The 14,293-nt window shown below is 36.8% G+C and overlaps 2 protein-coding genes across 3 annotated transcripts; both read right to left on the reverse strand.

The window, feature by feature from the left end:
• Window positions 1–617: 617 nt before the first annotated feature.
• LOC140855686 (glutamyl-tRNA reductase-binding protein, chloroplastic-like) lies at window positions 618–9,304 on the reverse strand. Its single transcript, XM_073252072.1, has 10 exons — window positions 9,098–9,304; window positions 8,727–8,789; window positions 4,357–4,444; window positions 3,050–3,147; window positions 2,774–2,869; window positions 1,818–1,883; window positions 1,610–1,700; window positions 1,091–1,158; window positions 939–1,004; window positions 618–761 (listed from the first exon to the last, which is right to left on the reverse strand). Exons 1-10 carry the CDS (start codon window positions 9,302–9,304, stop codon window positions 690–692), a joined length of 915 nt encoding a protein of 304 aa, XP_073108173.1. The 3' UTR covers window positions 618–689.
• LOC140855687 (uncharacterized) lies at window positions 9,290–13,666 on the reverse strand. 2 transcript variants are annotated; one of them, XM_073252074.1, is made up of 6 exons: window positions 13,408–13,666; window positions 13,225–13,294; window positions 12,874–13,109; window positions 12,500–12,773; window positions 12,283–12,360; window positions 9,290–9,466 (listed from the first exon to the last, which is right to left on the reverse strand). In XM_073252074.1, the coding sequence occupies exons 3-6, from the start codon at window positions 13,107–13,109 to the stop codon at window positions 9,431–9,433; spliced, it is 624 nt and encodes a 207-aa protein (XP_073108175.1). In that variant the 5' UTR covers window positions 13,225–13,294; window positions 13,408–13,666; the 3' UTR covers window positions 9,290–9,430. The 2 variants fall into 2 exon arrangements, with proteins under 2 accessions (XP_073108175.1, XP_073108174.1); XM_073252073.1 differs by lacking the exon at window positions 9,290–9,466 and adding an exon at window positions 11,877–12,037 and having other exon boundaries at window positions 13,408–13,657.
• Window positions 13,667–14,293: the final 627 nt, after the last annotated feature.

The following is a 14,293-nucleotide window of genomic DNA, read 5'->3' on the forward strand; positions in this document are numbered from 1 at the left end:
TTAAATGCTTATCTACTGTTGTCAGTAAGTGATTCCACACCAAATGGGTGAAGCTCAAATCAGCTAACAATAGAATTATAAAACCTTTAGAAATTTGGATGCAGAACTACTAGGAGAGATTGGAAATAGAGTAGCAGATGTAGTCTAGGTACCAACAACGACAGCCCATTAAGAAGAAATCCAAATGAGACCCTTTTCTCTTTTTTTTTTGCCTGCCCTTTTTTTTTTTTATTTTTCTTTGGGGTAGAGGGTGGAGTTTTTTTTTTTTTTGGGTGGAGTTTTAAGTGATGATGATGTTTACTATTTCTAAAAGTTGAATTGATGCTCAGGGAATCTAAATTTGTTCTCTGAACTACATCACTGTAATGAGCTACCATTTTCACCGATTTTATTCACTTACATACAAATGTGACCACAAATTGGAGGTCCACACATAAAGTTGTAACAACTCTTTAGAATTAAACAAAAGTATGAAGTACACATTATACTATCGAAAATTTTTATCTGATTCACCCTTTTCAATATTTTATAGCTGACTTATTCTTCCTCAATATTTTGTTTGCCAGCGAACAACCGAGAAGTAAATTTACTTTAGATACATGAACAGAAGAAAATGTGAGAGTTTCAATAAAATATAAACATCATGAAAGTTTCATGCATCAGACAGGGTACGTGCACAAGAATCCAAATCAAACGAATGTTAGTAGCACCTTTACGTTGAAACCAAGACTGTCAACATCCAGCATATGAGCAGAGTCCACCTGAAAAATGTTCTTCCTTTATTTAGTCTGTCAGTGAGCCATAATGAACCAAAATCTTTGTGGTTGATGTGATTGTAAAAATAAAAAACAAAAGTGTAACACTGAGGGAGAAAGAAAGAGTAATGCACATAAAAATTTCTTAAGGCAGCTGTCCATATTCAATATGAAAATTATTACCTTAACTGAGGTCGAATATTGCACTATAGCTTTCGTATCATCAGCATGATCCCTATTCATGTGGGACTAAAAAGAAAAAGAAAAAATAAAGTTAAAAGTGAAAAAAGCATAAATAAGAATCATAATAACAGCACTGGAAAAGGTAAGAATACCGTGATAGGCTTTGAAAACTGAGATATTGGATCCACTTTTGCAGATTTATACTCCTCCGCATCAAATTCTAGTACGTGTAGAATCATTAGCAACAACCATCACTTATAATTTCAATGTCTTCAAGTAATAAACATGCAACATTTGAATTTACTATGATTAGTAGCATTATTAATGTAGCAAGAAAACCCTCAAACCAATTTAGACAATAAAAAATGCAAGAGATGCATAGAAAGATTAAAAGGACAGGATAAGGTTGTGAGTCATCAATTTACAGCTGCCACAATCCAACCAACAACTATCTTCTTTTTAGTAGTAATCCAATCAAACACTCTCGAAAGGACTACAGAATCAAATTAGTTAGTTTGCTGCTAAGCATGATTCCATCCTAATGAATATCACACAGTATCTTAGGTCCAAAGATTTTGAAGGTAACTACGGCTTCCAATTTCTATTAGACGTATGCTACTCCAGACCAGATTATACGAAGTGCTAAGATGATATGCCGACATACCACATACCTCCTGATCCTAACAGAGCAGTAGCAACTCCAGATACGTACTGCACAAATTTTGGTTGGATTTGGATGTAACGGAAGTCACCAAAGTCAACCTTTGATTGAAGAGTTTACATTCAGCAATCTAATAAACGCATAGAATAGTAGCACAGCAAGAAGGGGGGAAATGAGAAGGGAAAAGAAAAGCCAGAAATATGGTCCGTAAAAATTACCCAGAATGCATCAGGATGTCTTCTGAGGTATGCAGTACGTATGGCCTCTCTATCATTTTCAGAGACCTAAAACAGTTTATGTTACAGAAAACTTGAATCCAAACGTATAGATAAAACAAATCATAATGTTCAGAAAATGAAGTAAACTAAGGCAGGATAGCAAGAAGAATGGACATATAACAACACAATTTACAAAGAGTAGAATCAGTAGATATTAATTTCAAGGAAAGAATAACCACAACCAACAAATATCATATAGTAACTTTGACTTATCAAAATATGTAAGAAAATGGAAATTTATAACAGCGGGCACTTAGATTGCAGTGCAAAAAAACTCATTTCTGAATCCTTGAAGGTGAGAAATACTTTAAATCAAATGAATATATGACTACAGGAGACCACCATCAAAGAGAATTGAAATCATAATGTTCATGTGCAATTCTTATAATTCTCTTGGTACCAAGTATCTAATTGTAACGTCCTATGCCAATATAATGGCTCAAATGCCCTAAGCAACAGTTTAGATGATGTTAGGATTTCACGATACAAATTTACCATTGAGTCCGCAGAAGATCTATGAAGAAGGACACAAACATCCTCCAACCAAAACATTCAATGATAATTAGGACATCACTAGTCAGGTCTGAACATTCTCGTTTTAGCACATGTTGCAACTGAACTGCATTTTTTTATTTTCCTTGTACTAATTACATAGATCAGGTTCCTTAATATCCTTCTCATAGTAACCTCGTGCTTGCAGATGTTTGACCACTCCTGGAACCTTATGCTTAAAAAATTTTCAAGCAAAGACCATCAAGAGAAGAAAGAGACTGTACATACTGGAGTAGCACCTCCAAATAGGGTGATTACTGTATCAGTCCTATCTTCAGGATCCTTAGCAACAGGCAAAGAGCATTTAGCAAAGAGCATCAAGAGAAGAAAGAGACTGTACATACTGGAGTAGCATCTCCGTATAGGGTGATTACTGTATCAGTCCTATCTTCAGGATCCTTGGCAACAAGCAAAGAGCATTTAGGATTTGCCATGAGATTCTGTAAATGCAGTGAGTTTTTAATTAGTTGTCGTGTAATTCAAAGCATAAAGAAAAATGTTAGGAAGGAAAGGTTAAAATTATGGAAAACACAAGTTTATTGGAAACACATCAATTTGATAATCTGAAATAAATGTCAAGATCAAACATGCAAGGAATGACACTGCATTACCAATCACACCTTTGAATGAACTGCTAAACTACTAAGTGCTAGTATTGGAGAGCCATCATGATCACAGGCAAAGTCAACCATTGACCCAGCTGGATAACCTTCATGCTCCCTGTCACAGTTGAATCCAAAAATTTATTAGGTGAAAAAAGAAAGCCACCAAGTTGACATGCTTCAGAATTATAGTTGCTGATAATTATATTTTCACAACAAGTAAATTCACCAATGTTCTTAAGATCATGATGAATCGTAAATCATAGAGTGGGCTGGGTCAAATAGGATCATGGATTTGATCACAGATCATAAGATTTTTCTGATTTCTTTCAAATTTTTAAAATATACAATAATGTAAAGACTAAATATGAGGCAAATACAGAATAGATGAATGAAGGCAAAAAAGTCATATGCATGGTTTGCTGTACTGCCCCTGTATCAGACGGTATGGGGATACTGTATCATACCAGTATGCCATACTATCCCGTACCAAAACTACTGTACCATACCGAACCGGCATACCGGTACTATAATAGAATTTTACCGATATGGGATCTGATACCGAGACGCCGAACTTTGTCATACGTACAAGATGTCTTCTTTCCACCAACATAAGCCCATGTACAACCATGTCTAATAAAATAAAGATTGTGTTTGGTTATTCAAGATATTTATGTACTATTATCAATTTAATTATCATTTTAGTTAGAATTTTTTAGGAAAAGAGAAGGATAAAATTTTAATACACAGCAGGAAAAATATGAAATATGTCTCTTATTTTTAACCCCATAAACTTCAAAGCAAAACCTGCCAACTATACTACTCAAAGGCTTATTATTAATAAGTAAATAATAGCAAATGGAACACATATATTTAATATCTAAATAGAATAATCAAGTCATATCTTATGATCCAGGTAAATGTACATTTCAGAATATGGAACTAGATCCTAATTTCCTAACAAATTCTTATTCAAAGATGAGCTCTGGATTGTTTAGTCCATTTTGATCTGGATTGTAAGATATGGTTTGTGAATTGTAAGATTTTAATAACAATGAATGTTGACAGTTAGCACAATAAAGATAAAAACTACAAGAACAAGTGCACAGCTAGAATCATAAAGAAATACTTATTGATTGTATAACACAAACTAGACTGGAAGAAGACTAAGATTTAGGAAGAGAATTGGGTATTTAGCAAGTAAATCATCACATAATGCAAATTGGTACTGTAAACTTATGCACAACACAACAAGATACCACAAGACAATACAACTCTAAGAAACAAACTGACAGCATCCTTTTATGCCTTCAAAAGTTTACAGACCTTTGAGAATGTAGAGAGCATTCCCCTAACACTGTGATCAAGTATAGTTCGTATTTCCTCAACTGGGGAAAGTCGAGCAGCTGCCTCCTGTAATAAGAGAAAAACTTGTTTGCATAATAGATATATGACCAACATAAGATGAGTGCAACTGAAACAACTCACAGATTACTGCAAGTAAAATAACTTATAAGTATCAAATGCATGTTAACACTAGAAAATCACTATCAGCAAATATTATGCTAGAATAGTTTATAAACTATGTATCTCAGTTTACCCATTTTTAATTGCTTATGATATGCATAAGATAACTTTTTAACCAAACTAAGTATGTTGAATGTGAGTCAACAAGCAACTAAATTTGTGAAACATTCATGTTCATTTTTCATTTTTTCCATTTCCCATTTATGGATCATTCATGATTCAATACACTGAACCTCACTGCCCTCATCTCCTATTCCTCCGACTGTTTGCCAACCTTGCCTCTTAGTCTAGTACCTTTGGCATCAAGCAAGAACAACAATCATCCCAATTTACATTGTGTCTTATAAGCTTAATTTTTCAAGAAGGAATGTAATACTCAGTATTACGTACAAGGTTTTAAATCCCGTGGGATGGAAGTATCTCGGTATCTTCATGGAATGGGATGCCCTGCTATTCCATCCTGTCCCATCCTGACAGCTATCCCGATCATGCATCCCGATAAATATCCTTTTTTTCTCTCCCCTTCTTCTTTCATTTCTTTCCTTTTTTTTTCTTTTCTTTCTTCTATTCTTTCTTTTTCTTCTATCTTTCTTTCTTTTCTTTTCTTTTTGTTTCATTTTCTTATCCCTTCCTTTCTTTTTTTCCTTGTTCTTATTCTTTCTCTTTCCTTTCTTCTTTCTTTCCTTTCTTTTTCTTCTTTTTCTTTCCTTTCACTTTTTTTCTTTCTTCATCTTCCTTTCTTGCTTCTATCTTTCTTCTTCTCTCCCTGCATGGATGGTTTTCAGAGTTCCAACCCCATCCTGATCTCATTTTCTCATAGCAACAGGATGGGATAGCCGGGATGCCCTTCATCCCGCCGGGACTTAAAACTTTGATGACGTATAATTAATATATTTAAGTTAGATGCTAAGGGGAATGCTACAAGATATCCATATATAAATATGTATCAGTCAAAAAATTGTCAAAGAGAAATAAGTGGAGGGTGGAAGAAACATGCAATGCTCTCTGACAATGTAGTAGTGGCCTAATTAATGTAAAAGATAGAAGTATTATGCTAAAGAATACAAACATACAATCATCTCATATTGTTTAACACATTAATCTATTTTTAAAAAAAATCCCCTATTTGCCTCCCCTTCATTACAAGGGGGGACAACTCATGATGGACAACACATTAAAAGCTTCTCATATTATTAGCAATCGTGATTCTTGGCTTTCCAAGGGACTAGAGCATTCCCAACAAATATACCAGCTAACTTACGAGAATCAGATTGTAACATCACCAAGCCAAAAATACAGTACTATACTTCGATGAGGAAATACAAAAGAAAGACAGGAAAGCCAAAAGGTTATGGTTTCATCAAAGGTTGAGGCATTAAGAGTGGCATGTAAGATACAAATAAACGACAAACAACTTCCATGACACAAATAATGCTAGTCTTGGATACTGAAGAAGAAGAAGAAGAAGAAGATGAAGAAGAAGAAGAAGAAGATGAAGAAGAAGAAGAAGAAGCTAACACATGCATGTGTAACTTCCCTGGATACGTAATCCATTCATATAATCTTCTGAATGGGAAAAGTTTTGAAAATTCTTGAAAAAGAAGTGGCTTGGTAAAAGAGAAATTTCCACCAACCTCAGGAGGCTACCAATCACTTAATCCTAAAAATCTAAATAGCAAAAATGGATGAAAAGGTACTTTGTCTTGTCAGTAAAAATTGGCATAATGAAATCTAAAACTCGTCTAACTCTTCAATCTCCTCAACAATGTAACTTTTTTTGAAAAGTCCTTCAAACAGGATATTGTATCAGCGAATTACACATTCAGGCATCCAAACAGCCCCTACTGTTATTGAAGGTCTGGATATCTTACCCTTCCTGCCTTGTTTAACTAGAAGATTTCAAAGAATATATGAAGATCGAGCTACAAATGCTTGAATATGTCACACTCAAACACAGATTACCCAGATTGTGAAAATGAGATCTAAGACTTTGAATTCTTTATTCTAGAGCATGATATGGCTAGGCTAATAAGTGGAAGAGAAGAATTCATTTAAAACCCATATATATATATATAAAGAAAAAAATCTCTACAAAAATTGAAAGCAGGAAAAAAAAAATGAATTCAGTCTTATACAAGTCAGGGTTTCTGTATACATTCCAAATTTGAGGGTTTAAGTATGTTAATCATGTTCTCGTCCTACATTGTACATGGGACCATTTTTAGTGTTCTGTTCTTTTGAAAATTTATGTTGTCAATGTGGATTACTGTTTTTGACACATGTAGGACAACATTGTGTCCTAGTTACTATTCACTCCATCCATATTAACATCATAGTATGCGTAGGTTATGTGCAAGTTACACTATAGATAGTTCATATAATCATTATAAACACTAGTAAATGATGACAGAATATGGTTATAAGAGTAAAAAACAATCTCCAAGCACATCTCAAAGCCTTTAGCGGCCCATCAATCATTTAGTTCTCTGGAACTTCAGATGTTAAAGAAGATTGCCTTCTCAGCCATCAACCATGCATTGGACATCGATATTCTTCTCAGAAAATCTCCTAGGATGAAAGGGATATTATCATGCTTAACAAAGAAGGTTTTCTAAAGGGGCCATTTAACTACTACATCGAGTCATCCTAACACTATATAAAAGTGAGAATATTTCACAACTTGCCAATTTCCATAAAATGCACCCTGATTTGATTTTTTTCCCCTCCAACTAGTGTCCTTGTTCTTAACATCGGCACACTTTTTCTAATTCTAAACATCTTGTTGCTTGAATTCATTGCCAATCATCCTATCCAATGATTCTAATCCATTTATCTACCCCAGCCAAATTCTAATCCTAAAAATTCTTTAGTTTTATCAATTTGGCAACCTGCAATCCTTCACTTATGATAACTATTGTTTTCCAAAATTAGTAGTTAATTAAGCATAAATATTTTAAAGTTTAAACTTCAGTTAAATTGCCCTATATCCAAAATCTTTATCCACAATGGCATCTGCACTACAAATTATAACTAATTCATGAAAAATATAAAGAATGTGTCAGACATGGTACTCTTGGAACTTGAGAGTATCAAATTCCTTCATAGTGTTCCTAAATACTGGACATGGGATTTAATCAGGTCTGCCTGAATTCTGGTCAACCTGAGTATAATCGAACTATGCCACCCAGATTGTAAGCTTTGGACTTTTTTAGGATTGGTTGGTTTTACATGAGTAATGAATACTTTTGTTGGATATGTTCCCTACTGACAAACAAGGTCATGTGTTTTTATAAATACTATCTATTCTTCCCACAAGATGAATATTGCTGCTTCCAGACTTAGTCTTGATAATTTAGAGCTTTACAAATGGGAAACACCAGCATAATTAAGGGTTTTGCCCATCACCATCCCTAGACTTGTGACTTCCAACAGACCTCAAGCTGAAAATTCTTAGAGAACTCCACTCTAGGGCTCTACATGATTATATGTGACTCCCAAAATCAGTAACATCAAAGTGGATATCTAGGTGATCCCTACCCCATGGATGTATGAATATTAAGATGCATGTTTTAATGGTATACTTGGCCTGTGATTTTAAATGGGGCCATGTGATAAGCTTTCTTTTTTCCTGATGAAGAATCTAGGAGATAAAAGGCCACAGTGGATGCCACTGCTCTAGCATGACAGTCAATATCAGACAGAAGCACCAACGGAATGAGATATTGTTGAAGGGAAGAAAACCTAACCAATGCCATGTCAACAACACGTTACTTGCACTGCACATGCGCATTCCTAACTCCTGACTGACTTTCATCAGTTACAATATTCTAATAAAGAAAGTTCAAACCCCACAACGATGTTATTGGTAGACTAAATAATCATATTTAAAGTTTTTTATTCCCACGAAGCAACCTAATCCACAGAACATCAAAAAAATAAAATCATTCGTAAAGCAAAACTCGACTCCATCACATGAAACTTAATTCCATCTTTGGTCCTCACAAATATGTCTCTATATACGTACCGATTCAGGACTAATAAACTACTACCACTACCATAATAATCCATCCTTGCCCAAATGTTTGATTTCAGCTTCAAGATCAGTCAAATAAGACAGAAGAAGGTTCTTTTCTTCATCTAACTATTAAAAAGCAAAAAAAAATCTCACCTGGTGAGCCTGAATTCGCTGAAAAGCATCGGAACCGTCATTCACATCATCGGGCGCTGTCACCTGAAATATTAATTAAGAAAAAAATCGTCCATGATACCTTGACAGGGTTCGAACCTCTAGGACCAAACAACGTATTCGAATCAATAAAATTCATAAATAAACATCAACAAAAAAGTAAATAAAGAAAACATACATCGTTCTCAAGAACGAGATCAAAATTAATCTTTAAAAAAAAAAATTCCCTATCAGCTCACAGAAATTGATACATGGAATCAAATAACTGCATCGACATGATCGATTAAAATGACTGAATACAAATCAGAAGCACGAGATTCTTGGGGCCAAAAAGAAACCCAAGTTATTGATACCTGAGAGGACTGAGGCGTGGAGGAGGCCATGGCGAGAGGGGGAAGGACGACGAAGCGGCGGCTTCTCGGAGGACGAAAGAAGCGAGGTTTTGTGGAGTGGGAGACCTTGGGAAGGGTACTGGGAAACGTCGTCAAGCCATGGATGAAGCGAGAGAAGGGAAGCGGGGGAGAGCGGACGGGTGGCGTCAGGAGCAGCGAAGTCTTCATGTCGCTCAACGGCTTCCTATCCCCACTTTTTTTTATTTTTCCACACCACGCCGGAAACGCGCTCGAAGATTGCTTCCTGCTCACGTTACTTCTTTCTCTCTCGCTTTCTTGCTTGCAATCTTGTATTTAAAGCTTCCTCCAGGGTCCACATATGCGCCAATCCTGACACCACCAAGTGACCCAGATGATTCCCGAAGCTGGCCTTTACACCAGTATTTTTTTTAGAAAAATTTAAATCAGCAACATTGTTTTTTTTTTAAATTATTTTAAAGTAAAAGGAGGGTCTAGATCCTCTCCGATTTTGTTCAGTTGGTGAAATCGTTGCTTTTTTTTTTCTTTTTTTATAGTAAAAAATCGTTGCAAGATTATTTCGTTGACATCCACTACATCAATATTACAAGTATGATGTAATTTATTTTAATATTGTCAGCAGTTCTGGATGAAGTTTTTTTTTTCCTCTTGGAGACCTGGAAAAGCACCATTTAGGTCTAGCCCAGCCCACTTACAAACCAAGGAAAAACCCAAGAAGCTAATCCCTTGCCAATTGGAAGGGCTAACATCACTCAGAATTGAACCCAACCCCCCAATCTCTCGCATCCAACCTCCAATCTCTCTCACTCAAAAGGTGAGAGGTAATACCATTCGTGCAAATATTCAATTGTTTTTGGGTGACGATGTCATTGGTAACCCTGATTGCATGAAAGAAAAATATATCTTTTTCACGCATAAAATGGAAGGGGACCGTCAGTCTTTTTTTTTTTTTTTTTTTTGGCTTTATTGAAGGGTTATCTGAAAACTTTTAGCAGTCCACAAAAATCAAGCATGTACGCTTAATAAGCTGACATCAGAAGCGCAAGAGCCCGCAACAATTTGTTTGCTCCACGCAAAGCGAATGATCATACGCTTCCAAGCAACACTAGGCTCTAAAATGTACCTGTCTCCTGTGATCATTTTTTATGGAGCCCTCCATGGATAGCATCGTTCATATTAAAGCATCTTTTTTCTACCATATATATATATATATATATATATATATATATATATATGAGGGCATCTTTCAAAAATAATCAATCTTAAAAACCTCAAAATACATAAAAGAGGCTTAATTATTCCTTCTTATTTTCAAAAGTAACCTACTCAGATAGTTCTATTAAATATTTTAAATATTTCTGTATCAATTTCAATCTGATTTCTTTTTAAAGGTTAAAATATTTCTAGACTTCCCGTTCAAAAAAGGGCTCCGAAATCGATGGACTTTAACAGAGAACAAGATTTAGCCCAAAAGAAAGATGAAAAACAACTAAAATTGATATTTTTAACAATCTTGGCTCTACAAACTTTGCAGGAAGAGAGAGAAAAATACCTCTAAATCTACATTCTACTTTAAAAAAAAAAAAAAAAAGATATCAGTCCTTAATTGCTTCTTATAGACCTAAGACTTTAGTTACGTTATCCCAAATTTATAATCTTTAGCACTACTTGCATATACATGTATATCATAACTAGTTTCAATAAAAGATGTTGTTTTCTCTTTAACACAATAAAAGTCAGTGAAAACATTCAATCATCATGCCACCTTTATCACACATGCCCCTAACAAACATGCCACCTTTATTATACAGTAGCTTTCGATCAATCAATGTTAATGCCCTTTTTTTGGGTAGAAACAATTTTAATACCCTTATATTTGTCAAGGCAACATTTCAAAACCTGCAAGAAGAGATCTCCTCCAATATAATGTAGATGATGGACTATTGTGTTATGTTATTTGTTTGATCAAGGGATACCACTTCTTTAGCTACAAATTTATTTCAACCATGCACAAATACCTCATGCAAGCTGATAATGAATGGATCAATGTTCACATAATGACAAATCAAGCTTTATTTGATCTACAATTTTTCACATGAAATCACTGCTCAAATTCCAGAGCACATTGGAATCCCTATATCCATAACTTGGTGGATGCAACCACTTCCACACGAACATAAGCATAGTTAGCTACAATCATGTTCCAGGATGCATGGTTGCGTAATATCCGATACCATGATAAACGCAACTATACTTTAATCCAGTGCACTCCTCTTGTTTCTCACCTTTAAGCAAGAGTTCAATTGATCTACATGGTCTCATAGACTATGAAGGCTAAAATGTGGCAGACAAATAAATGCTGATGGTGAATAACACCTGTGCTTGCTGTGCATCCATTCACTAGAGCTTTCCAATACATGTCCCCCACATACATCTCAATAGTCATGCAAGAATTATCCTAGTTTTTCCCCTCTAGTGAGAGAGAAAACTTCCTTTCAATTAAGAGAGAAACATATAAATCCTCTCCTCACACTCATCACAACAATTTTTTTTTTTTTTTAAAAAAGAGTAAAACTCGAATCTAATCCAAATCATCCATGCAACATCACGTGTACAGTGTTCACCTCATCCTACTTAAAAATTAGGATTCGGCATCAGGACCACAAAGAAACTACCTCAGGTCTGAGTGTGACCGTGCGAGAGAGTACTAAAAAATAAGAAAAATGGAGACCAGGGAAGGAGGAGAAAAAAGAACAGCATATCCGTGATAAGAATTTTTAACTTGCCAGAGAAAAGAAAAAATATAGACGTGATGAGAGATTTCTAATCTCTTTTAAAACCTAGTACAGCCAATCCCCCCTTATCCTCTTTGAATCATTCAGAATCACTCTCCATACACATAGCCTTCAATCCTCTCCTTCTCTGCAAAACATTAAAAAGAAATGAAAAACCAAAGCATTTAGAAATAACAAGTTACGTATGGATAACCCAGTACAAGAGAAGGGGAAAAAAAGGGATAAAATTTCTGATAAGCTTGCTTATATGATTCTAAATCCAGTTATAAGCAAGAGATAAACAAAACTTTGGAGCTAATGCTACTAGCACTTGATTAAGAGAAAAATTAAAGGAAAGCAAAACCAAGTAGAAGGAAAACAAGAAAACTACACCTTTCTTGAACTCTTCTTCTCCCTGACCTCATACCTCTCCTGAGAGAGATCCGATAGCCATGCCCCCGGGCTGACCAACTACACCCATCCGACAAGTAAATCAGACAAGGGTCCAGTGTTAGTGAACTCAAAAAATCAACAAAAGCATGTCTTTTATCTACAACCAAAATAAAAAAATAAAAAAACTCTCCTTGGAAAGGAAGAAGGAAAGGCTTACAAGCAAGCATTTTTGGATCAATTTAGACCTCTTCTTGGGTCTCTGTGGAAGCTTGCACCCCTTCATGGCCATGAAGTCCTCCTCCTTCTCTTTGTTGGACAAGGACACGAAGAACCTTGGCAAAACCATCGCCTTTCTCTCCTCGCCTCCAGCCCCGCCGTTCTCCTCGCACCCCGCTGCCGAGCCCCTAGTCGTGTAGAACCGGTCCTCCTTCTCCGGCGAGGAGGACGGCGACCGCGACTTCCCGTTCTCGCTCCCTGCCGATTCCGACTTCCTGCCGAGAAATCGAGGCATAAGAGGCACGGATTTCGAGCCAGAGACCCCAAGATAAGGTCAAAATCGCCCCCTTTTGGCTTTTTCTTCGTTTCGTTTACCTCTGGTGGAGAGGAGTGGGGTGACGGACGGGCGGCGGCGACGGGAAGTCTTTCTCCCCTCCGATGACGCGGCGGCTGACGCGAGTGGTGGTCCTCTTCTGGCCGCCGGATTTGGCCAGGGAGCCCTCGTCTCTAACCTTGACGCAGCGAAGGCGCTTCCGATTCCCCCACTGCAACAGGAAATCGGGCTCCGAAGGTCCCCTTGGCGCCCTCTGGCTCTTCGTCTCCTTCTCCATCTGAATCAATGGCAAGACATCCATTAGACCCCCTTCTCCATATAACCCCCAAGCCTCCAGAAGAAACTGAAGGAAGCAAAAAGAAAAAGAAAACCATAAAAATCTCTCCTTTTACCTCAAGATCTAATCTTTGTGATGAAAAAAGAGGGAAAACGCGGAAACGATGCCACTGTACTCCGATTCCCCTGCGGTTTGAGAAAAAGCCATTAGAGATCGATGGAAAAGATGAGATTTTTAGAGCAGAGATATGGAGAACAGGGGAGAGAGAAAGGGGGGAGGTGTAGAACAGAACACTTACGATGAATCCAGCTAAAGAGAAGAGAAGAAGAGGGTTTTCTCTTGAGATTGGATTTGGAGCAAAGAAACGGCGAGGCCTCTCTCCTTCTCTCACCGTGGTTCTCTCCCACCCACTCTTCTCACCCGTTTGCTTCCCTGCCCAAAAACCAACCACCGTCTTCACTGATATATCTTTACTCTTTCCCCGTCTGAAATTTCCCTATTATCCTGATAACCGTTGGATTTCCTGTGGGCGGCCGGATTCAAGACCTTGGCATCGAAGTGCTTGGCCTCCTGTCCTCCCGTGGGATGGCGCCCTCCTGGCTAATAAGAAAGGGTTTCGGCCTTTAAGCTTTATTCTATTTTATTCGCTGGCCTGTGCCTCTGGGTGAGCCCTGAGAGCGTTGAACCGCATGGCACGGTCAGGTGGTCCTTGAGATTCACAAAGGACTCATGACTATTTTTTAGGCTAGATCTGGATATACTCATGATGTGTTCCAATAGTCATTTATTCAAAGTAAATGCGTGTGTACATATTTGTTGGTCAATAGCGCAATTGTATCGGCTCGATGGACTTTTACGATCTTTGTCTCCGCCTTCGATTTTTTTTAAGTTTAACTTTGATGATTGTATGATTAATAATAATGATAGTGTTAAGTTTATAATCCAAGATCCACACTTGAAGTTCATAGCAGTAGATGGGAACTATCTATTTGATACTACTATCCTGGAAGTTGAGTTATGGACGGTCTGGATGGGTATCATGCGTGTAGAGCTGACTCTATAGGCTATCCTTCTAATCGTCGAGGGGGACTCAATCATCATGGTGGGTTGGTTGTAAAATCAGATGAGAGCATTTATCATGCATTCGCTCTTACATGATATTTGGAGATTAAATGGAGAGTATA

Source organism: Elaeis guineensis, chromosome 2 (assembly GCF_000442705.2).
Source record: "Elaeis guineensis isolate ETL-2024a chromosome 2, EG11, whole genome shotgun sequence".
NCBI classification, from domain to species: domain Eukaryota; kingdom Viridiplantae; phylum Streptophyta; class Magnoliopsida; order Arecales; family Arecaceae; genus Elaeis; species Elaeis guineensis.

Excerpts from the sequence above, each read along its gene's own strand:
- LOC140855686 (XM_073252072.1), bottom strand. The coding sequence starts at position 9,304 with ATGAAGACTTCGCTGCTCCTGACGCCACCCGTCCGCTCTCCCCCGCTT. Across the intron at positions 8,790-9,097 it reads CCACGCCTCAGTCCTCTCAG|GTGACAGCGCCCGATGATGT; the intron begins GTATCAATAACT and ends TTAATATTTCAG. Across the intron at positions 3,148-4,356 it reads GCTCTCTACATTCTCAAAGG|AGCATGAAGGTTATCCAGCT; the intron begins TCTGTAAACTTT and ends ACTGTGACAGGG.
- LOC140855687 (XM_073252073.1), bottom strand. The coding sequence starts at position 13,109 with ATGGAGAAGGAGACGAAGAGCCAGAGGGCGCCAAGGGGACCTTCGGAG. Across the intron at positions 12,361-12,499 it reads TGATCCAAAAATGCTTGCTT|TTGGTCAGCCCGGGGGCATG; the intron begins GTAAGCCTTTCC and ends GGATGGGTGTAG. Across the intron at positions 12,038-12,282 it reads AGAAGAAGAGTTCAAGAAAG|AGAAGGAGAGGATTGAAGGC; the intron begins GTGTAGTTTTCT and ends AATGTTTTGCAG.